This window comes from Simochromis diagramma, unplaced genomic scaffold, assembly GCF_900408965.1.
Source record: "Simochromis diagramma unplaced genomic scaffold, fSimDia1.1 OVJJ01000344.1, whole genome shotgun sequence".
Lineage (NCBI taxonomy): Eukaryota > Metazoa > Chordata > Actinopteri > Cichliformes > Cichlidae > Simochromis > Simochromis diagramma.
In genome coordinates this window covers 203,242-228,268 of record NW_024387375.1, presented here as the reverse complement: position 1 = coordinate 228,268, position 25,027 = coordinate 203,242, and the positions used below count along the sequence as shown (strand labels likewise).

At 38.0% G+C, this 25,027-nt stretch overlaps 1 protein-coding gene across 1 annotated transcript; it reads left to right on the top strand.

Moving 5' to 3' along the window:
* Positions 1 to 460: 460 nt before the first annotated feature.
* Positions 461 to 25,027, top strand: LOC120719899 (extracellular calcium-sensing receptor-like). Its single transcript, XM_040009462.1, has 9 exons — positions 461 to 748; positions 21,162 to 21,273; positions 21,733 to 22,016; positions 22,125 to 22,414; positions 22,531 to 22,826; positions 23,269 to 23,474; positions 23,618 to 23,839; positions 23,920 to 24,043; positions 24,123 to 25,027. Exons 1-9 carry the CDS (start codon positions 476 to 478, stop codon positions 25,025 to 25,027), a joined length of 2,712 nt encoding a protein of 903 aa, XP_039865396.1. The 5' UTR covers positions 461 to 475.

Genomic DNA, 25,027 nt, shown 5'->3' with positions numbered 1-25,027 from the left:
AGGGTGCATCCAGCCTCCTCGGCTGTAATTGGTCCAGCCCAGAGTCGATCATGACCAATTGGCCAATCCAACACCTTTCATTATATATACCCTTCCTAAAAAAAAAAAATAAAAAAATCCATCGGCCCATAAAAACAAAAAATCGCCAGCGGCCCACCGGGCAAATGCCCGGTATGCCCGATGGCCAGTCCAGCTATGGAAGACATACAAGACCACTGATAATCTCCCTCGATCTGGGGCTCCACGCAAGATCTCATCCCGTGGGGTCAAAATGATCATGAGAACGGTGAGCAAAGATCCCAGAACCACACGGGGGCACCTGGTGAATGACCTGCAGAGAGCTGGGACCAAAGTAACAAAGGTCACCATCAGTAACACACTACAACGGCAGGGAATCAAATCCCGCAGTGCCAGACGTGTTCCGCTGCTGAAGCCAGTGCATGTCCAGGCCCGTCTGAAGTTTGCCAGAGAGCACATGGATGATACAGCAGAGGATTGGGAGAATGTCATGTGGTCAGATGAAACCAAAGTAGAACTTTTTGGTATAAACTCAACTCGTCGTGTTTGGAGGAAGAAGAATACTGAGTTGCATCCCAAGAACACCATACCTACTGTGAAGCATGGGGGTGGAAACATCATGCTATGGGGCTGTTTTTCTGCCAAGGGGACAGGACGACTGATCCGTGTTAAGGACAGAATGAATGGGGCCATGTATCGTGAGATTTTGAGCCAAAACCTCCTTCCATCAGTGAGAACTTTGAAGATGAAACGAGGCTGGGTCTTCCAACATGACAATGATCCAAAACACACCGCCCGGGCAACAAAGGAGTGGCTCCGTAAGAAGCATTTGAAAGTCCTGGAGTGGCCTAGCCAGTCTCCAGACCTCAACCCCATAGAAAATCTGTGGCGGGAGTTGAAAGTCCGTGTTGCTCGGCGACAGCCCCAAAACATCACTGCTCTCGAGAAGATCTGCATGGAGGAATGGGCCAAAATACCAGCTACTGTGTGTGCAAACCTGGTAAAGACCTATAGTAAACGTTTGACCTCTGTTATTGCCAACAAAGGTTATGTTACAAAGTATTGAGTTGTATTTTTGTTATTGACCAAATACTTATTTTCCACCCTGATTTACGAATAAATTCTTTACAAATCCTACCATGTGGATTCATGGATTTTTTTTTCACATTCTGTCTCTCACAGTTGAAGTGTACCTCTGGTGCAAATTACTGACCTCTGTCATCATTTTAGGTGGGGGAACTTGCACAATCGGTGGCTGACTAAATACTTTTTTGCCCCACTGTACAGTGTTATCTTCATTTCAGATGTCAAAAAGTATTTGCGGCTCCCAGTGTTTTCTTTTGCGTGGAAACCGGGTCCAAGTGGCTCTTTGGGTGTTAAAGGTTGCTGACCCCTGTCCTATACAAATAAACAATGATGATGATGATGACGATAACAATCACTAGAATAAAATTTGCAATCTAAAATAACAAAATGATAAATCCTCTATCCATTTTCTTCAGCTTATCTGAACTTGGGTCCGGGGGTCAACCTCCATCTCACCAGTCACCTCCACAAACATAAAACAATGAGGCTTTCCCAGGGCAGGCGATAGATACAATCTCTCGCAATTCCTGCCGTCCTGCCGTGTGTATCACCAATCTCATTTTTCTCCCTTTAAAAGAACTAGCAAAACAGTGTTAAAAAAAAAAATCAGGCCGAGGTTAACCCTTTAAAACCAGTCGGAGCGGGAATGCTCTGTTTTGAGTAACTATTTTTAAATCCCTGTAGAACCGGAACCACGTAAGCTAGCACAATAATTGTTTTTTGCACATGAAACCAGAGGAGTTGTACTTACATCTTATACCATCAGCTTGTCTTAAGTCACAGTTTCCTTCCACAAATGGCCTTGCAAAAACAGCATAAAAAGCACTTGCAGCAACAAAAACATAACATTCCAGAAACAGGCTTTGCCGATCCGGTCAGCTGTTCATAACACTTCCTACGTTGGAATACACGTCAGCGTTTTTTTATGGATTTATGTTGACAGTCTGCAGGTTAAGTGGATAATTAGCTAGTAATTAGCTAGTAGAGCAGTGGTAAACAAAATTCTCTTGCAAGCGCGTTTATTTTATGGTAACAGTTATTAAAGTGTTATTTACCATCATTTTCACACACTCAAAAAAGTGAAATTTGGTGGTTATTGCATTTACAAGACTCTAACATGTAATTTGAACACAATGAATTTATGTTTCTAAGGTGAACGTAATAAATCATATAAGATCTACATGAAATTTACCAACTTAGTGCCTCTTAAATTTATTCTTGTTGATATGACATGATAAAATCTAACAAGAGTGGTTAGCTGCCTTAAAGACTCGCGATATCACAAGATCACGTGAGATTCTAAACAACAAGAGGCAGGAAAGCACATGGTTTGCTTCGCGGTCATCTTGGAAAGGTAAGAGTGAATCTATCTTCATCCATCTTGATGAAAATACTTTTTGCACAAAGGTATCATTAGTTTGTCGATTCTTTTCAGTTCTATTTATTCACATTTGTTTTTTTGTTTTTTTTAAAAAAAAATATCTGTTTGTTTATGCCATTCTAGCTAGCTAACACGTTAGTGCAAGAATATAGCACAATGTCATGCTAGCATGATAGCCTAATATGAAAGACTTAGCTACTCCAACTATAGATATTGTTTATAACTTAACCTCTGCACATAAGCTAGTTTGGCTCTACCACAGAGACTGTTGTGATAAATTTACATTTTACGTGTGGGTTGTTGAAATTTGTAAGTTTGTAAGTTGCAACTGATGGACAGTGGTTTATTTAACAATTTATGTATTTTTAGTACACTGAGGAGGAAAGAAAAAACATGAACAGATATGTTTTCCTGTTTTTTAATTTTTTTGAAATTAAATATTTTTCTACTTAATAAACTTGGAGACTTGCAGTTCCCTCCTGTAAAGATAATAAATGTTTAATCTTATCAGGTGGTGAAAGGTCTGGAGAGCTGGCAGGCCAGGTCATCAAATTCATGGTGAGCTAATATTTTTCTTAAAAATTATCACATTCCCATGTTAAAAATGTAATATATTCATTTGTAAGTGACATATAGTTTTGAGACCAAGAAAACATTGCATTCTGATTTTATGTACACATCATCTAAACTTTCTTGAATTGGGGGTATGGCATGATTAAATTAATACACAAATTACAAAACAATATTAAAATGACAGACTTGTCTAAAATGCATAAATACTATTTGAAAAGATTAAGACTGTAAAACAATAGCCTCTGTATTTTTCACAAATTCCTGGTAATTCAACCAAAAGTTCTTTAATCCCACTGCTAGGTCGTTGAGATGGATTTCCGTATATATTTGTTTTTTTCCTCCTCTGTGTATAAAGACTGATGCTGTTGAAATCAGAAGAGAATACATCGCCAAAGGTCTTTGCGTGTACCTGAATGAAGATCCTGAGAAGCTGGTGAAGGATTACCTGGTATGTTAACTTGCCTGTATCCTTAACTAAGGAAATGATCAAAGATAAGCTTGAACTACATACAAAAAGTATGTAGTTCAAGGGGGATGGGGTTTTCCTATAAATTACCGGTGGCTGTAAAAAATACCTTTTAAAATAGGAAAAGTAAGAGCTTTAAGTTTCTCACTGGATAGTACACACACCATTCTTGAGTGTTTTATACTATCATTATTATAATATCATTATAATAACCTCATTCATACACACATTCATACAAGATTTTTATGTAACATTTACACTTCAATGGATGTATCAGGAGCAACTTGGGGTTCAGTATGTTACCCATTGATAGTTTTAGTATCAGATTAGAGAAGCCAGGGATTAAACCAGTAGACAACTTGCTCTACCTCCTGTGCCACAGTCACCCCTATCACAACTCAAGATTTTGAAAGACAGGACATTGTTGAGGTATTGAATGAACTTCTCTTGAGTCAGGAAAAATATCGGGCAGTCATTTTTGATTACATTTACATTATTATAAGGCTTGAATGAATAAAGCTTTTAGGTATTTTACATTAATGTAAAACAGATATTTACTTTTAAAACTGTTTGCAATGGACATTAGTGAGAAATCATTATCATTTTTTTGTTTGTTTTATTGTCACAGGAAGTTGATAAAAAGCATCACCACTGCCATAGCAGAGACAGTCTTTGGAATCTGTGTCATTCGGTCAGAGGGTGCGGAGCCTGGCGATGACCCTCAGGATGTTGTGATTGTTCTAGAGGGGGTGGAAGTGATGGGTGAGTTGGGCAATGTAGTTTTTGCAGTGACAATGTTGCTTGGTCTGGTCTATTCACTGAACCTGAGCTACCCTCTGGAACTCAGGTACACCTTTGAGGTCCTGCAGAAGATTCTTATGGAATTAGATGCACACGAACTATCCAACAGCACACAAAGTACAGGTTCTCAAAACACTATTTTCTCATTGAGAAATGTTTCCATTACAACAGCTACACCATGTATCTGGACCATGAACCTAAAATAATTGCAGATATTTTCTTTTTTGAAAGTGCATCTGTTGACCTTCAAAGTAGTTGTATTGGTCATCGGAAAATCACCTGATTCAGCCATTCATTGTTGTTAAAAAATTGTTTTAACAGGTTAACTTTCCACTTTGTCCACTACTTTTTTTTCTGTTATGTAACTTGTACTTGCATTTCATGTATTCTTTATACATTATGTGAAATTTGCTATAAATTCAATAAATTGGAGAAAACAAAAATATGTGTATGACAAATTTTTATTTACCTTTTAGATGTAATAGTGAAATGTATGTTAACCAGACTCTAGACTTTGTTAAATGCTCCAAAAAATTACTCTTTAAATTAACTTAAAATAATCATGGAAAGAATTTCCACGTGATTAAATTGCTTTCTATTAGCATTAAAGACTTGTGTTGGAATAACTTAATTTGTATGAGTTGGTTCAACTCAATTAACTTAAGCTGGGACCAAATTTAGTAAATTAGTTGGAGAAAACCTACTGAATTGAGTTGGAACAAAACTCTTTAAGTTGGATCAACACTATTAAAATATATTGGATCAAAATGCAGTAAATACGTTGATTCATCAATCTTTAATTAAGTTGGTCCAACTTGAGTGCATTAAGTTGGAGTAACAGAATTGCATAATGCTAAAATAAAGCAATTTAATCACGTGGAAATTCTTTCCATGATTTTTTTATGTTCATTTAAAGAGTTATTTTTTTGAGTGCAGTTAAGGTGCTTAATTGCTAGATGTAGCAATTTAAGGATAATTGCATTACTTTGCTAGAACAGATGCACTGCCAGAAAGTTTTTGGTGGCACCCTAAAATTTCCTTTCCAGGACTTCAAGTATGTTGACATACACTTCACACAATAAGTGTGCTACACCAACTAAGTGTTGTTTTTGCACAACACTGGTCACTATATTCTTCATTTCCGGTTAATACTTGTACAGCTGCTGTTATTGTGTATATATTTATTTATATTTAGATTTCTTCATACATTCTTATATAGTTCTATATTGTGTATTGTGTATTTTGTTGTACAGTTATTTTATTTTCAACTTTAATTTATATTTTATTCCTTCCCAGTTAAATTTACCCTTCATTCTAATTTGTGTTGTACAGTTATTTCATTTTTAACCTTAATTTATATTTTATTCCTTCCTAGTTAAATTTACCCTTTTTAATTTTTCATATTTATTTCCTATCTTATTCATAGCCTTTCCTTTTTTTGTTTTCTTTAGGTCACGAGCAGTTGTCCAAGCATTTCACTACATATCGTACTGTGTATGACTGTGTACGTGACAAATAAAATTTGAATTTGATTTGAATTTGATTTGAATTTGAAGTCTTATTCTGGCACCAGGCTGACTACAAACATTTCAGAACAGATATACCAGAATAGCTTGCCATATGTATAAAAGGTAGCATATGTAGATTAGACTAAACTATTATGTTGTTTTAAGTAAATACCCTTAAACTTACAAGTTTCTTTCACCCACTGTTTTTCAATCCTCATGTTTCTTGCACTTTTTCTATTTCTGGAGCCAGAAGTCACCATACTTAGATGAAAAGGTGTATTGTAGCCGACTAGTAAACTGCTAGAATTTCACTCACTAGAAGCACAAACATATGTGTCAAATCCAGCCATGTATGTTCAAAATCTCCAGATGATATCAACAAAACATGTAGAAGGTTAGTTTGGTCACTGTAATTACAAAAGTGAGGTTACGGTTCTGTAATTGGATGGTTATAGCCATACAGTTGTTAGAAGGTGAAAACTATTCATGTGCTGTGTTGTAAACATCATTTTTAATGGTGTAGGGTTGAACATTTGCCTGTTTGGACTGACCACTGGAGAGACTGTTGGCTTCATTTTCAAACCCTTGAGGTTGCCGTTTGGTTCAGCACTATTAACTGCTCCTAGAAACTGCTATTGTAAATTATGTTTGATGGATGACCTCGAGAAACACAAAACAGCTTATAGGACATCAGGTCAATCCAGTTGTCCTGTTTATAAAGTTAATATACTGATATCAAGACATTAGATTTGACCATTAATGGGTAGGAACAGATACAAATAAAGAAATGTGAGACCTTAGATGTTTAATTCACTGACTGACCTTTGTTAAAACTTGCTTTTGCCGTAAATGATAACACTCCATTACTGCAAAGAGTAAAAGACAGACTATAATATAATCATCCTGCTTCGTAATTGTATGTGTGCGTTTTTTTTAAATATTATGCAGGCTATAAATTTTGTTCCCGGGGCCAGACATCTGAGCACTTTGCCAAGTTAGCAGTCATTTGCTGCTATGCAACAGAGAAAATATTTCTTGTTGCCTCTTAATGTACAGGGAGGGAAGACAACATTTACATTACGTAGAGATAATCAGGGCTTCATCTGTTAATAGCACAACTTATTGATGTTGGGCAGGGACATCTATGATATGTGTGTGGCGGAGCAGTAGCCAGTCTAATGGAAAAGTGTGAGCCTTCACTTCATAATAAATTTATTCCCAAACCCGGGTAATACTTGAGTGTCGGCTAATAAATCTAAACAAGAGAAACCTTTTAGAGACTGATGGAGTCCCTACTTCACTGCTTTCTATCAGCACTAACATGCAACACTTGGATTGGATTACAACGATGCTAATGTATTTTGGCTCTTCTTGTAGGATATATAAGAATGGGTTGATTTTGGTGGGAAGCGAAGTCTGGGATCTAATAAACAGCCTTCAAACTTCTAAGCTTATCAAAAATCTGAGCAGCTGTGGTCAGAAGACAAGGAAGTTGCGCTTTGGGCCCATTGATGGTCACTACAGCTTGCCAACGGTGGTTGGGAGGATGAAACGCAGCTGCTTCCTTCACATTCTGAAATGGTGAAGACTTGGTGGATGGATGTGAATTGGCTTGTGTGAGGTCCTGGGGGGGGGGACTCAAACCACAGCAGCAGGGCAACAAGCCATCCACCCGCGTCTCTTTACTTCCTCGCTAGCATCTACGCCCGTTTTCTGCCTAAGTAAGGGTATTGCACAGCTGATAATGACGCGTAAAATAATAGCTGCACACATGATGAAAACACTTGACCCCCGACCTAAAGGGGATTTACATCCGACCTGAGTAATGCAGAGCGAGAGTCTCCAGCTGAATCAGTGCCTTCTCTACTTTCTGTGTGGCCTCAGGAAAGTGTGAAAGGAGACTGATTTGTGCGGGCTTGACTCAGGATGGGAGTGAGGAGCTGTGGTCACAACTCAATCTGTCCCATATGGGAGAGATGGGAAGGGATGAGCTGCATGAGGGGGATCCGTTTGTGAGGGTTTGTCTCATCAAATAGGAACAGGACTGCAGCAGATCAGTCATGCTAAATACCCCAGTAAACTGAAACATGTTTATTTCTTTTTTTTAAATCAATATTCATCATATAGCAATCCCAAGGAGTTAGACTTTGTGCAAGTGTTTAGTGACCCGCGTGTAACAACAGCTTTTATTGTTGACAGTATAAATAACAGCCAATAGCTAACAAGGAATTGGAGCGGTATTGCTGTGAGTATCAGCCTCTAGAATCCAGTAGCTGCTGGGGTGCATTTATAGTTTTTTAACATTTCCCAGACTTCCTTGATTATAATTTTGAGTAATACTACATTTATAATCAACAGCAGCTACCATTTTTTTACCTCACTGCCTAAACACAAGACATGCACATGAACTTTTGGCTTATGAAGGTACTCACAGGTTTTCTTTGGATGCTCTTTCTTTCCAGTCCAAATCACACAACATCCATTCATTTTCTGAAACCCTTGCTCATATCCCAGCTGTCATGGGCTGAGAGGTTTTGGTTGGCAAAGATTCAGTTTAATTGTGCTAACTAAGTTAGACAGGCAGCTGTCAGTCGGGGAACATTTATTCAAATAGTAAAATGACCAGTGTGTGTTCCCATCAGAGAAGAAAAAGAGAGGAAGAACAGAAAAAAAAAAAAAAAAGGAATAGACATCAGCGTGAACTATCGCGTGTCCACCATTACCTGGCCAAAACTGGAAGTGATGTCATTATTCGCACAAAATGTAGATTTTTACCTTTGGGGCCTTATAAGCCTGTACTGGTGTTTTTAGAAGTCATGTTTGACTTTATGCTTTTCTGAATAGTTCTGGGATGCTTAGAACTCAAATTACACTGCTGGAAATAGTTTATTTTGATGCACTTGCTGTTTTTTTGCAAATTTGCATTGTAATATTTTTTTTTCCAACAGTATATAAAAATTGGTGTATCTCAAAAATAAAACTATGAAGACACTCAAAATAAATTTCCTGTTGAAAGAAACTATTTTGTGCAACTTTTTTGTATTTACAGTTTTGAGGGATAAGCCTCTTAAATTTCTCTAACTAGAAATATATGTAAAAAAAACAAAAAACAAAAACGATTTTCAACTTTTTGTAAATTTAAATTTGTTGCAATTTGTGTAGTTATTATAGACTTAATGCAGAAATATTATTAAAATTTGGGTTATAATGGTTATACTGATGTATAGCAACTTGGAATGCTCCCAAAAATGGCACTACAGCATGTAAAAATATAACTCTGGCAGACTTGGTTCTATGGTAGGTCTTAAAGGGTTAACAGATTGATAGCATTTCTCAACAACAATGCTTCTTCTGGTAGTAGATGGGTGCACAAATTAGGAAACAACTATTAGTGCCAACTTTGACAAACAGATTAGTTCTGTGGTAAAAAAAAAAAAAATGTATATATTATTTTTATTTCCAGTTGAGATTGTTGGCCAAATTGAAAGTTTATCATTTGTATAATGACTTTGAAAGAATCAAACATTAGAGTTCTCTTATTAGATGCCATGATAAACACTTTGATACCATTCTCCTATTCTATTAGAGTTTATTTGCAAAGTCTCTGAGTACAACACACCTCAGTATTGCTGTCATTAGACAGAAGTGAGCTTCACTGACTCATCACATTAGAGATTTTACAAATAAATCCGTGAGGGGTAGAAAGTAGTGTGGACCCAAATACAGACAATGGAGATGCAGGTGGATGTATAACAAAATCCGAGCCTTTATTTTGGGCTGCAAAAAACACCCAAAACAAAAGGCAATGGAGGACTGGGAAAAACTAACAAAAACCTAAACTGGGGAAAACTAGAAACAAGAATAAAGACACTAAGAACCTGTGACAAGAAACCTGGAACGTGAAACATGGAACCTAGAAAATGCAGTGGATGCAACAAACAGAGGAAGACAAGGGGAAAGACACCCACTGTACTGAAATGTATTCCCCACTGCTTCGTACTCTATTATTACAAATGTAAATGTTACTAAGAAATGATAAACCAAAATAGCATTGTCATGGTAATGATCATAGAGTGATTAAAGTGTGGGTTGGCTCTAAAGGTTTGAGAGAAGCTAACTGAGTCTAATAATAGAATAAATGCTATGTTGAGGCTGTCTGACATTGTCTTGCAAAATTAGACACTGATTCAACATTAATTTTGACCTGTGGTAGCTGGGATAGACTCTCAGGCGTCAGATACTAATTTTCAGCCTTGCTCCTTGTACACTGTAGAGGTTTGTGGAATCAGTATGAATCACATTGAGAATACTTTATTAATCCCAGACGAAATGATGTAAATACATTGTGTTAATGCACTGTTGAGTGGCAGTAAGAGTTGAAAACTCAGCTCCACCTCTGCCACCCCAGGCAACAAGAAGTGCGATCAAGTCTTTGGGACAACTGACAATGAGCCTTTCACATCACTTAAATAATTGTTTTACTTAAATCACAATTTTTTGTTTGTTTGTTTGTTTGTTTTTTAGCATAAATGACATTTATAAGGCCATGCCAAATTATCTCGATCTGATTAAGTCCAGAATTTGACTTCAAAATCATCATTTTCCTTTTTTTGATCATAAAATAGATTTGTTAGTGTGTTTCTGATAATTGTCCTGCTACATAATCTGACTGTACTTAAATTATAGAGCATGAGCATTTGCCTTCAGGATATCCAGTTTGGTATTCTTTGGACTTTGGTCAGCAGTTTTTTGTTGTTTTTTTTGCCTTGCGGCTCCCCCATGAATACCATTTTTGTCCAGTTTCTTTCTTGTTGTTGAATCACAAACATTCACCCTAACTGAGACAAATTAGGTAGGTAATTGGTTTTAAGGTTCATCCATTTGTGGATAATGGCTCTCACTAAGGGGAGGGCGATTACTTTTCCAGGGCCAGGAAACTTTGGATAGCTGTTTTTCCCTAAATAATTGGATGATGGTCAGTAAATCAATTACCCTAACCCTAACTGGAGGAAATGTTGAAACTTCTGAACAGTTTAAATAAAATAAGTTAATTATCATTCATGAATGAAATTTAATTTGTATCATCTTTTGCTACATCTGGCAATATTGTACAATTTATTGCATAAAAGTTATTGTGCAAATTAATCAGGTTTTCCAGAAAAAAAGACCTTAAAAAGTATCCCATCCATCTTTTCAAATCACTCCCTTAATTTGTAAATACATTTCTGTGTTTGCTATTAATCACAACAGAAATAATCTTAATTTGACAAAGTAACCAAAACTTTCCTATGCATATTGAATATGTAGAATTTCAGCTTAAAAATGGAATACTAGCTTGTTGTGAAAAGTCCAATATACTCTGATTAATTTTTGTTCATTAAACATTTCTTGGTGTTTTTCTCAGGCTTAAACAATATGATAAAACATTTTGGAACAAATATACACATTATTAGTCCAAAGCTGGAGGCCAGAATGGCAAAAATTTCTACAACTACAGCAAATTTCCCAGGTGAACTAACATATGCTGGGATAAAGGTGATCCACACTGCACAGAATATCAGCATGCTGAAGGTGATAAACTTGGCTTCATTGAAATTATCAGGTAATTTGCGGGCTAAGGCAGCTAAAACAAAGCAAAACAAAGCAAGTAGCCCTATGTACCCGAGAACAGCCCAGAAGCCAACAGGAGAGCCTAATGCACATTCCAATACGATTTTCTCCTTGTACGTGGTTAGATTTTTTATTGGAAAAGGGGGACTGAATACTAACCAAAAAGAACATATTAAAACTTGAATAAATGTGAAAGACATAACAGTCATTCTCTGCTGTGGAGGACCAAACCATTTCATGACATTACTACCTGGAAGTGTCGCTTTAAAAGCCATTAAAACCACTATAGTTTTCCCAAGTACACAGGAAATACAGAGAACAAAGTTGATACCAAATGCAGTGTGACGCAGCATGCAGGACCACTCTGATGGTGCTCCAATGAAAGTTAATGAACATAAGAAACACAGAGTCAGTGAGATGAGCAGCAGGAAGCTCAGCTCAGAGTTGTTGGCTCGGACAATTGGAGATGTCCTGTGATAAAGGAATACAACTCCAGTGATAATGGCCAGACAAGCACCAATGACTGAGAATGTAGCCAAGGTGATTCCTAAGATGTCTTGAAAGGAAAGAAACTCTATAGGTTTAGGGATACAAGTGTCTCTCTTTGCATTAGGCCAGAATTCTTTGTGGCAGGGTAAACAATCAGTCGAATCTGAATAGAAAGAAAAAAAAAAATATAGGCTCCTTGTAATTTCTGTAATTTTCATATGTTCACAATAAAAACATTTTAAATGCATAGAATTTTTTTCATTTTACCTGTTGTATTACTGATCTCTCCCTCAGGACATGCTATACAGTCATAGCAGCAGATGGGTTTTCCTTTCTGCAGTACTTTACGAGTTCCTGGAGGACAACTGTCAGTGCACACTGACACTGGCACCTGTCAACACACAAAGGTGGCATAATAAATATAAATTATCTTGTTCAGTAGAGTTAGATTCTCATCCTTTGAGTCATTACTTTTCTGCTATTCTCCATCCAGGTTATATTTCTGTTAATCCAAAGTTCATGGCCCACTGGTAGTGATGCATCATACAGCCCCACAGTTATAATATCAATGATGCCACTTTCACTTTTCTGCCAGTTGACGAGCTCATAAATAGCCACAGGATCACCATTAGCATTAAATGACACATCATATCCATTTTGGGAAAAATTTACCTTTTTCAGTTCAGTTAAAATCTGTAAACATGAATAAAGAGAGAGCGTGGGAGAGAAAGGAAATAGATACAATAGTGCAATAATCAATATTAATACAAAATTGAATTCAAGCAGGTGATGAGGGAAACTGCCATTAAGATATTTATTTCTTCTGACCTGTTTGGACTGCAACTTGGTTAATGTGTCACACTTAGCTGTGACATTTGCTCCTCGACACATTGCATTATGAATGGCATGTGCTATTGCATACACAGCTTTGTACACCATGTTAGTAATTCTGAGCTGAGATGTGTCAGTGTACTGATTATGGAGACTGTTTATGTCTTCTTTTCCATCACATACCTTCTTGTCTGCAGCAGTATCTAAAAATAAACAAAGACAGAACTGACATTTTAAACTCTGAAATTCAAACTAGTCTCAGATCTCTTTTATGTACTTTCCACTGTGACCAATATTCTGAAAACCATGTGTGTGTGTGTGTGTGTGTGTGTGTGTGTGTGTGTGTGTGTGTGTGTGTGTGTGTGTGTGTGTAATATTTAATTGAAAACTGCTAAGCTTATGGATCAACAGTACACCTTGTAACACCAGACGTTTGACAGGATCATTTAAACCTAGAAACATTCCTTACTGTTTTTAAGTGTGCAGTTGAATGAATCTTCCCAAAACTCAGTAAGTACTTGAGAAGCAGCCACTTCAGAGGGAGACAGATTCAACAAGAAGTCTCTGAGACCTGGAATTATTGACTTCGGAATCGCAAATCCAATGGCCCCAGCACATAAATGGAATCTCTTTAATTCTGAGTATGTTATCCATGACTCACTGCCTATCCACTGGCGGGGTGGGGAAGGCTCACGTGAAAGCTCCTCCAACAATATCTTCATGTCTCCTAAAGCTGCAAATGCCACCACAACTGTAGCTGTAGACCTGCTGAGACGACATAGTGCATTTGAAAAATGTTTTTGTGTCTTTTTACATCATCAAATGTTTATTTTAAAGATAATTAAACAAGTCAATGCACAATAATTATCTCTGATGAAGAAACCTGCGGATAACATCTGCTACTCTCTGAATTCTGCTCTGTGGGTCTGTCCGATAGAAAGACACAGAGTATTCCACACAGATCCCCTCTTTCTGTGCTGCTTGGAGAAAAGAAGCCATGCCCTTATTTCCATAATCCGAATCTGACCGAACAGCACCTATCCAAGTCCAGCCAAAGTGTTTCACTAGCTTGGCTAGTGCTTCAGCTTGAAACTGGTCACTGGGGACTGTTCTGAAAAAACTTGGGTACTGCTGCTTGTCAGACAAGCATGCACATGTGGCAAAGTGGCTAACCTAAATCAAAAGAAATAAAACAGTGTAGCTCAGAAAATACTGCAAACACAAATATCACATGGCATATTTTAAATACAAAAATTGACAGAAATTGGAAATTGGCATTTACCTGGGGAATGTTAAAAGACCTGATGACTTGTGACAAACTGATGGATGTCATAGACCCAGAGTCCCCAACAACGGCCATCACCATACCAGATTGTGAGCAATTGTTACCAATGAAAAACACAGGGTCGAGGCTATTTAGAAACTGAAATGCCACATGCACTGCCACAGCCACTGATGCACATGAGTCATAGATCTGATACCCGAGCCTAATTCCGGGCAGCAGCTCTGTGCTGTTGTTAATCTCTTCTATGGCAAAGATCATTGCACGTAATGATTGCAGATCATTAATCCTGCAGAAAGTCAACTCACTGTTAGAAATTAGACTACAGACTTAGGTTAAATGTCACAAGAAAACATTGTAGGAGTTGTGGGTTTTGACCATGGCCAAATAATGACTTAAATTTTTACGGGCACTTCAACACATTGCTTCATCAGTTAAATTCAGCAGAAATGATTATCATGATAAATAACAAAAATGTATAAATAAATATGTAAAGGCTTGTCATTTCCTGTTTGATTTTTGTAAGATTGTTGTTTAACAATATGATTTCTGTTTTCAAAAACACAAATATTACTTCCAAGAATATAAATGACTGACTATTGGAATACTTTTCTTGGTGATTTTTTTCAGAACCATACAGAAGCAATGTAATACTACAGAAAATAAAAGGTGAAAACATTTTCATTCTTACATAGTGCAATATGTTTTGATCACTCTCTTCTTTCCAATACTGACCTTCCTTTGCATTTCATAGGCTCGGGTATGATGGTGTAGTCATTGTAAACTGTGTGTGTGTAGGTATGAAGAGAGAAAACACCACCAATAACAAAGTCCCCGTCCATTGAGAATGCAGGCAAACGAGTGCTTCCTTGAAGCTTGCATTTCACAGATGATATTACCGTACCAGCCCAAGCCCCTGTAGACCTGGTTGCTTGAGTCAGATAAGCAGCCAATACCAGACCAATTAAAACAGCTGATCTTTCCATCTCTGTCTGACATCCAGCTTGTGTATATGGGCGTACGTTTGTTTTCCTTGGTTTATATAAGTCTTCTGAGAATTTTTTTTTCTTCTTTTCATCTTCACAAGTACATCCCCTTACCAAGTAGTGTTTTCAAAACCCTCAGATATTAATCATAGTCTACGCCTTCCCAGTATGGTTTGGTGTCTTTGGGTTACCCAGGCCAAAAATCCTTTCATAATAAGTTTGATTAACTTTAAACAACAGATATATCTAGAATTTATAAATAGCTTGTCGCACATAAATAAATAGTTTACTAATTATCCATTGACCCAAAACATCCTAAATACACAAAAAATTAAAGCACTTTCATAGCAGTATGAAATTTAAAAAATCTTTATTTTTTGTGTATTTATGTCACTTCTGTAAAAATTCATCAAGTTTCAGGCAAAAACAAATTAGGACAATATCACGATGAAGACAAAGAAGAATCGTGTAATGAGTTGAATGTAGTGATAGAGAGTGTCCCCATAGGGGAGAGACTTGTCAAGGAGCAGATATTGATGGAAGTGTAGATCAAAATAATAGAGAAGCTGAAAAGGTGTTGGACAGGTAAGATTATAAGGAGAGAAATGCAGGAAAACAGATGGTGGTGGATTTTGTGGAAAGGGTGGAAATAATTATCAAGAGGCACAGTTACCTTTTCCACAACAAGGTTACTGGAACTTTGGTGTATAGGCTTGAGGGGAATGTCTCGTGGCTGGTTGGGCCTAGCCTGAAAGAGCCACATGTGTCCAATCTCCTGTGCGTCGGCTACCACCAGTAGGCACTTTAGGGGTTTGATACATTGTGTTGATTGGTGGTAGAATAGATAGCAGTTGATCAACAGCTAGTAGTGAGCTGGCTCAGGTGGAAGGGAAAAATACAACCTGGTATACCGAAATAGACACCAAGCATGTGCTATTAGAAAGATGCTAACTGCAGTGTTCTTTCTATTGATAGAGGTCTAGATTTGCTCTAGGTCTGGCACCAGTAACACAATCATATGTGGTTGGTGGGCCCTTTTGTCACTACCATCATCTCCAAACCATACATCATAGCAGGTCTCACTATCATCTTGTAATCTTTACCTTTCACTCTTGCTGCTATGCTTGTGTCACAAATTATCCCTGACTAAATTGCAGATGTAATCTTCAATTTACTAAATTCTAGTTTCTTTCTCCTCTCAATTCAAGTGCATAATCCTAGCAATGTTAGCCTCTGTTGAATAAATAACTCTAGCCATCATTCATCTTAGTGTAACACAGTTAGGGGAATTGCTGAAACAATTGTATTAATGGGTCTATAAACCATATGGTTGACAACCACAGGTTTAAGGCACTTTACAATTGTGGAAAAGAAAATGACAAAAAATGAAAGAAAAGTAAAACACATAAACTACTAAAACAGTGACTTGGAAAAGTGTTAATCCTTAATGCTGGGTGCACCCTGGTACCCTGACTCCTTAACTGTTATGGAAAACCGATGACTCAAATTCAGTGTCCATTCATAAGAAAATCTCACACACCTTTCACATGTGGAGAATGTTCTACACAGCCGCTTATTATGCACAGTCCCAAATAAAACACGTCCAAGGGGTACAGTCTAAAAATTCCCAGGGTGTGAAAGAAAATAGGGATGGGAAAATGTCAGTCAGTGGTCTTTTTCATAACCAACCGTGTGAGTGATACAGTCCTACCACACCGCAAGGTGCAGCAGATCATCAAGTGGAAAAGAAGGGATTCTCAGTCTCTTTAAGTCCAGGTGGGAAGGCTCGCCATGTAATTCACTGGAGGAATCCACCTGAGGAGCAATCCAGTATACTAAAAAACACCTGACCTGTCAACAGGCAGGGTCAGAAGAGTAATTCAATTAATTATGCTGTTCTAGCTATAATCCACAACTTAGGCTTTTGTTGACATCACATTTGGCATCAATTTGTAACTAAAATACTCAAATTTGCAAAAAAAATAAAACATCTCTCTTATACAAACTATGTGCTACTGCAATGTATTGTCAGAACACTTTTTTGTAAATTGCAAAATAAGTACTTTTCCAAATACAATATGAAAATATTACTTAGTTCAATTGGTAAGTTTTAAATTTATTGGATATGCAACAATTATTAATCAAACAATTCAGATGAATTCAGTTATTCAACTATAAAGGTCAAAACAGATTAAAACTAACGGAGACATACAATATGTGCTCACCGATCTCAGTACATCATGGCCAAAGACAATGGTATGGTGTCTCCCGGTCGGAACGTGCAGGGCTCTAAACAACATAACAGGGCATGTTTATTTTAGTCTTTAATGACAGTGACATGACGTCTCAACGTGAATAAAAATCAACATAAGTTGTACTTTAAGTGTTACCTTAATTATGGAAGCAGAATGAGATGAACTTTCAGGCAGTTGATAACAAATTAGAGCAAACAAAGGCTAACAGTTTTGCTCCATGTGGCACTTTTTATGTGATGAAAAAGAAATTATTTTACTTTTCATCACAGCTTTCCCTGCTTCCCAGAGAAGAGATGCTGATGTCCCAGGAGTGTCATTATTGTCTGAAGTCTATTCTTTTTTAAAATATTTAGTAAATTCTTTATCTTTGAGCAGTGATGTATTAAATCTGCAGTTTTTACTTGGCGGAATGTTCTTCTTATGTATTAGTGTTAGAGATGCAGGAGCATGATCGCTGACAGCTGTCACTCAATGTCACTCAACAGTGAGCTGCTGACTACTATAAAGTATATTTCTTATGGTTGAGGTGAATGCCATGTGTCGCAAAGTCCGAAATCGCTGACATACTGTTCAACTATATTTGTGGACTTTTTGTGTATTAAAATTGCTACTCCCCTTTGCCTAGAGTTATAGCAGGCTGACAACGCATTTGGAAACTCAGGTGTTTTAAGTTAATCTGTAGCTGTGACAGGCCTATGAGCCTCCTGTAACAAATTGTTATGACCCGGCTCAAAATGACCGTAACAAGAGCAGGGTGTCCCGTGACTTCCCACGCTCAAACAGACACAGCCACAGCACCTGACTTTTAACAAAAGTTTATTCACAACAATGGCACTCACGGCAGTGTGAATGTATAATTTCGGGGTGAGCTAAGGCCAACACAACAAACAAAACTCAACCTAGGCTTCGGTTCCTCTCTGACCTGTTCAAGGAAAAGAAAACAAAGAAATAACACAGTCTGACCTCCCTGGTCTAAAAACACAAGAGAAAAGAAGGCTTCCCAAAATAATCGGCAGCTCACCCCTACTTGCTCCGCACTTCATACACATGCCCAACCTTGTAACCAAGTAGCTATGGCTACGGCTGCTCCGTCTGGACCTGAGGCAAGTGCACGGGAAGTCTGCCACACACCCCCGCACCGCAGCTCTTCAGTCGCCCTTTTATAGTTCACGTCCACAGCAGGAGCCAGTTACATCAGGCCATTCCTTAGGTCCACCAATCACAGCCGAGATCCAGAACAGGTGAATTTACATACACACATTAAGAAACAAATAACCCACCAACACACGCACGTAACACAAATCAACATCTGCCTGTAGTATTTTAAGCTGGTTAAATATCTTTAAACTCTTCTCTCTAAACAATAATAATGACTGAAACTAGCCCACTGAATGAACAATGGACTGTGAGGTCACTTCCTAGGTCATTGATATGCAAATTATCAATGATCAGTGGTCATGACAAATGAGTACCATTCATAGAGAGTTGGGGAATTGCTGCAATCATAGCATTGTAACATGGTGAAAGATGTACCCTTAGGCCCCCTCCTCGGTTCAGAGATGGTCTTTCCCTTTTCACGTAAATGCCCTCCTTGACTCTCTGATCAAACCAGCATTCCTCCCTGTCCAGGATGTATACATCCTCATCATTGAAAGAGTGGCCACTGGCCTGCAGGTGTAAATAGACTCCAGAGTCGTTAGCTCTTAGCAGTTAGCTCTTCTGTGTTGTGCCATCTGCTTAGCCAAAGGTTGTTTGGTTTCCCCGATGTATAAATCATGACAACCCTACTGGCACTTAACAGCATTTACTGTATTACTCTGTTTGTGTCGGGTAACCAGATCCTTGGGGTGGACGAATTTTTGGCACAGCGTGTTTTGGTGTTTAAAAGCCACAGAGACGTGGCGTTTAAAAAAAAAAATCGGCTCAACTGTTCCAATTCCCCTGACACATAGGCAGCAGTTGTCCTTCTCTCATGATTGCTTGGGTATTTCCAGTTCAGACAACCACATTTAAATGGCCTGTATTTGTATAGCGCTTTACTAGTCCCTAAGGACCCCAAAGCGCTTTACATATCCAGTCATCCACCCATTCACGCACACATACACACACTGATGATGGCAAGTTACATTGTAGCCACAGCCACCCTGGGGTGCACTGACAGAGGCCAGCCAAAGTGTTTCACTAGCTTGGCTAGTGCTTCAGCTTGAATCTGGTCACTGGGGACCTTCTTGATATGATGTTCGTCTGCTTCCCTGGGTGCTGTGTCTTTGGGGATAATGTTCGCTCTGTGTTGTAGCATCCTGATGACATCCAGTTTGTGCTCCGGTGGACGATGAGAGTCAAACCTTAAATTATGACCTGTATGCATATATTCAGGATACACATCAACAGTTAAATGTCCTCCATTGCTGATGGAAATCTCACAGTTTAAGAAGGCTAACCTGCCTCTTCTCATATCCTCACAGTTCCAAGAGCAAACACACTTGGTCGGTGCTGACAGTGGTCCTGTTGCTAAGTCTCTTACGAACTACCTTCACTGATTCAGTGACTGGAACAAGAGTGAAGTGACGTAACATCATATGAGACCATTGTGTCATCTGCCTCCATAATCACCTTCTCAACAAAATCCAAGGTGTTTTGGATGTGGGGTTGAGAACCAATGCCAGAAACTTTGAGATGTTACGCTGAATCAATGTTCAGTTTTGGGTATTTCTTTACCTGAATAATTGAGCATGCATCAAGACAAACACTGATGTTAACGTCTTGCTAACAATTGTGCATTTATTTTTAAGCTGCGCATGTGCAGAGCCTGTAGGTATAGGTTCTACAATGACAGCTTCATACAGCCAACTCAGCATTCAAATTCCCCAAATCCCTTGGTATACTGTCAAAGTTATGCAGGAGATAGTAATTGAAAATGATGTAGAAAGAGGCCTTAGGCCATACAGATGTTAATACTACACCCTCAGTGTCTATTTAGGTACACAATGTGTCTCTTGATAATTATTTCCATAGTAATTTGCATCCTTTCTGCAGAATCCACCACCATCTATTTTCCTGCATTTCTCTCCTTAATATCCTATCTGTCAAACACATCTTTAGCTTCTCTATTCCTTGCAACTACAAATCAATCATCAACATTTGCTCCATTGACAAATCTCTCCCCCATGGGGACAATCTCTATCACTACATCCAAGTCATTACATGTTTCATCTTACTCTTTTATTTATAGCAAAAATTTTCAGGTAAAATTTGAACAGTTTTGACAGCAAAGACATCCTAATTTGTTTTTGCCTGACATTTGATGATGTTTCACAGAAGTGACATAAATACACAAAAATTAAATACCTTTTTTTTTCTTATTTTATACTGCTATACAAGTGCTCTAATTTTTTGTACATTTAGGATGTTCTGGATCAATGGATAATTAATAAATGATCAATTTCTTAATGTGAGACAAGCTATTTATACATTCTAAATATATCAGATGTTAAAAGTTAAACTAATTATGAAATGATTTTTGGCCTAGGTAACTCAAAGTCACCAAACCACACTGGGACGGCATAGAATATGATTAATATCTGGGGGTTTTGAAAAAAAATACTACTTGGTAAGAGGATGTACTTGAGAAGATTAAAAAAAACAAGAAAAAAGATTTCTCCAAAGACTTATATAAACGAGGGAAAACAAACGTACGCCCATATGCACAAGCTGGATGTCAGACAGAGATGGAAAGATCAGCTGTTTTAATTGGTCTGGTATTGGCTGCTTATCTGACTCAAGCAACCATGTCTACAGGGGCTTGGGCTGGTACGGTAATATCATCTGTGAAATGCAAGCTGCAAGGAAGCACTCGTTTACCTGCATTTTCAAAGGACGGGGACTTTGTTATTGGTGGTGCTTTTTCCCTTCATGCCTACACACACACAGTTTACAATGACTACACCATCATACCCGAGCCTGTGAAATGCAAAGGAAGGTCAGTACTGGGATGAAGAGAGTGCTCAAAACATGTTGGACTGTCTAAAAATAAAACTATTTTCACATGTTTTATGTTCTGTAGTATTACATTGCTCTTGTGTGGTGCTGAAAAAAAAATAAACAAGAAAAGTATTCCAATAGTCAGTCATTTATATTCTTGGAAGTAATAGTTGTATTTTGAAAACAGAAATCATATTGTTAAACAACAATTAAAAAAAAAAAATTGAACAGGAAATGACAAGCCTTTGCATATTTATTTATACATTTTTGTGATCTTGTGATCATGATAATCATTTTTGCTGAATTTAACTGGTCAGACAATGTGTTGAAGTACCCTTATACAATGAAGTCATTATCTGGCCATGGTCAAAACCCACAACTCCTACAATGTTTTCTTGTGACATTTAACCTAAGTCTGTAGTTTAATTTCTAACAGTGAGTTGACTTTCTGCAGCATTATCACCAGTGAACTGCAATCATTACGTGCAATGGTCTTTGCCATAGAAGAGATTAACAACAGCACAGAGCTGCTGCCCGGAATTAGGCTCGGGTATCAGATCTATGACTCATGTGCATCAGTGGCTGTGGCAGTGCATGTGGCATTTCAGTTTCTAAATAGCTTCGACCCTGTGTTTTCCATGGGTAACAATTGCTCACAATCTGGTATGGTGATGGCCGTTGTTGGGGACTCTGGGTCTACGACATCCATCAGTTTGTCACAAGTCATCAGGGCCTTTAACATTCCCCAAGTAAATGTTTCCAATTTCTGTCAATTTTTGTATTTACATTAAGCATGTGCATGATATTTGATTTTGCGGTTCTTTTACATTTACACTGTTTTATTTCTTTTGGTTTAGGTTAGCCACTTTTCGACATGTGCATGCTTGTCTGACAAGCAGCAGTACCCAAGTTTTTTCAGAACGATCCCCAGTGACCAGATTCAAGCTGAAGCACTAGCCAAGCTAGTGAAACACTTTGGCTGGACTTGGATAGGTGCTGTTCGGTCAGATTCGGATTATGGAAATAAGGGCATGGCTTCTTTTCTCCAAGCAGCACAGAAAGAGGGGATCTGTGTGGAATACTCTGTATCTTTTTATCGGACAGACCCACAGAGCAGAATTCAGAGAGTAGCAGATGTTATCCGCAGGTTTCTTCATCACAGATATTTATTGTGCATTGACTTGTTTAATTATCTTTAAAATAAACATTTGATGATGTGAAGACATAAAAACATCTTTCTAATGCACTATGTTGTTTGTCAAGGTCTACAGCTATGGTTGTTGTCGCATTTGCAGCTTTAGGAGACATGAAGATACTGCTGGAGGAGCTTTCACGTGAGCCTTCCCCACCCCGCCAGTGGATAGGCAGTGAGTCATGGATAACATACTCAGAATTAACGAGATTCCATTTATGTGCTGGGGCCATTGGATTTGCGATTCCGAAGTCAATAATTCCAGGTCTCAGAGACTTCTTGTTGAATCTGTCTCCCTCTGAAGTGGCTGCTTCTCAAATACTTACTGAGTTTTGGGAAGGTTCATTCAACTGCACACTTAAAAACAGTAAGGAATGTTTCTAGGTTTAAATGATCCTGTCAAACTTCTGGTGTTACAAGGTGTACTGTTGATCCATGAGCTTGAAGTATTAATGGTAGCAATGAAATATGAGACAGGTGGCTCTCTACAAATATTGATACTTATGATACCTTGTCTAAGGAACATGGAAAGAAAAGCATCTGCACTTCCAGATGCATTTCTTTCCAAGCTCCTTAGACAACGATGACCTGGATGTCTGAGAACCGTCACAGATTTATGATGACTTCTAATTTAGTTGAAGTTTACGTGACTTAGTTTTTGTATTACAGAATTTACATATCTATATATTTTTAATCTTTTGAGATTATGAATCACAGGGGTAATGTAATTTGTAAGTACATAAATGAGATCTGAGACTAGTTTGAATTTCAGAGTTTAAAATGTCAGTTCTGTCTTTGTTTATTTTTAGATACTGCTGCAGACAAGAAGGTATGTGATGGAAAAGAAGACATAAACAGTCTCCATAATCAGTACACTGACACATCTCAGCTCAGAATTACTAACATGGTGTACAAAGCTGTGTATGCAATAGCACATGCCATTCATAATGCAATGTGTCGAGGAGCAAATGTCACAGCTAAGTGTGACACATTAACCAAGTTGCAGTCCAAACAGGTCAGAAGAAATAAATATCTTAATGGCAGTTTCCCTCATCACCTCTAATATAACTTGGATCAAATACAGTATTACTATTAATAATTGCAATATTGTATGTATTTTCTTTCTCTCCCACGCTCTCTCTTTATTCATTTTTACAGATTTTAATTGAACTGAAAAAAGTTAATTTTACCCAAAATGGATATGATGTGTCATTTAATGCTAATGGTGATCCTGTGGCTATTTATGAGCTCGTCAACTGGCAGAAAAGTGAAAGTGGAATCATTGATATGATAACTGTGGGGCTGTATGATGCATCACTACCAGTGGGCCACGAATTTTGGATTAACAGAAACATTACCTGGATGGAGGATAGCAGAAAAGTAATGACTCAAAGGATGAGAATCTAACTCTACTGAACAAGATAATTTATATTTATTATGCCACCTTTGTGTGTTGACAGGTGCCAGTGTCAGTGTGCACTGACAGTTGTCCTCCAGGAACTCGTAAAGTACTGCAGAAAGGAAAACCCATCTGCTGCTATGACTGTATAGCATGTCCTGAGGGAGAGATCAGTAATACAACAGGTAAAATCAAATTTTTGTCCAAGCATTTAAAATGGTTTTACACTTCCCAGAAGTCTCTCTTTTTTTTTTCTTTATTCAGATTCTGCTGATTGTCTACGCTGTCACACGGAATTCTGGCCTAATGCAAAGAGAGACACTTGTATCCCTAAACCTATAGAATTTCTTTCGTTTCAAGGCATCCTAGGAATTATCCTGGCTACATTCTCAGTTGTGGGTGCTTTTCTGGCTATTATCACGGCAGCTGTATTCTTTCATCACAGGACATCTCCAATAGTTAGGGCCAACAACTCTGAGCTGAGTTTTCTGCTGCTCATCTCTCTCACTCTGTGTTTCTTATGTTCATTAACTTTCATTGGAGCACCATCTGAGTGGTCCTGCATGCTGCGTCACACTGCATTTGGGATCACCTTTGTACTCTGTATCTCCTGTGTACTTGGGAAAACTATAGTGGTTTTAATGGCTTTTAAAGCTACACTTCCAGGTAGCAATGTCATGAAATGGTTTGGTCCTCCACAGCAAAGAATGACTGTTGTGTCTTTCACCTTTATTCAAGTTTTAATATGTACTGTATGGTTGGTAGTGAGCCCTCCTTTTCCAATAAAAAATCTAACCACGTACAAGGAGAAAATCATATTGGAATGTGCATTAGGCTCTCCTGTTGGCTTCTGGGCTGTGCTCGGTTACATAGGCCTGCTTGCTGCCTTTTGTTTCATTTTAGCTGTCTTAGCCCGCAAATTACCTGATAATTTCAATGAAGCCAAGCTTATCACTTTCAGCATGCTGATATTCTGTGCAGTGTGGATCACCTTTATCCCAGCATATGTCAGCTCTCCTGGGAAATTTACAGTGGTTGTGGAGATTTTTGCCATTCTGGCCTCCAGCTTTGGTCTAATAATGTGTATATTTGCTCCAAAGTGTTTTATTATATTGTTTAAGCCTGAGAAGAACACCAAGAAATATTTAATGAACAAAAATCAATCATAG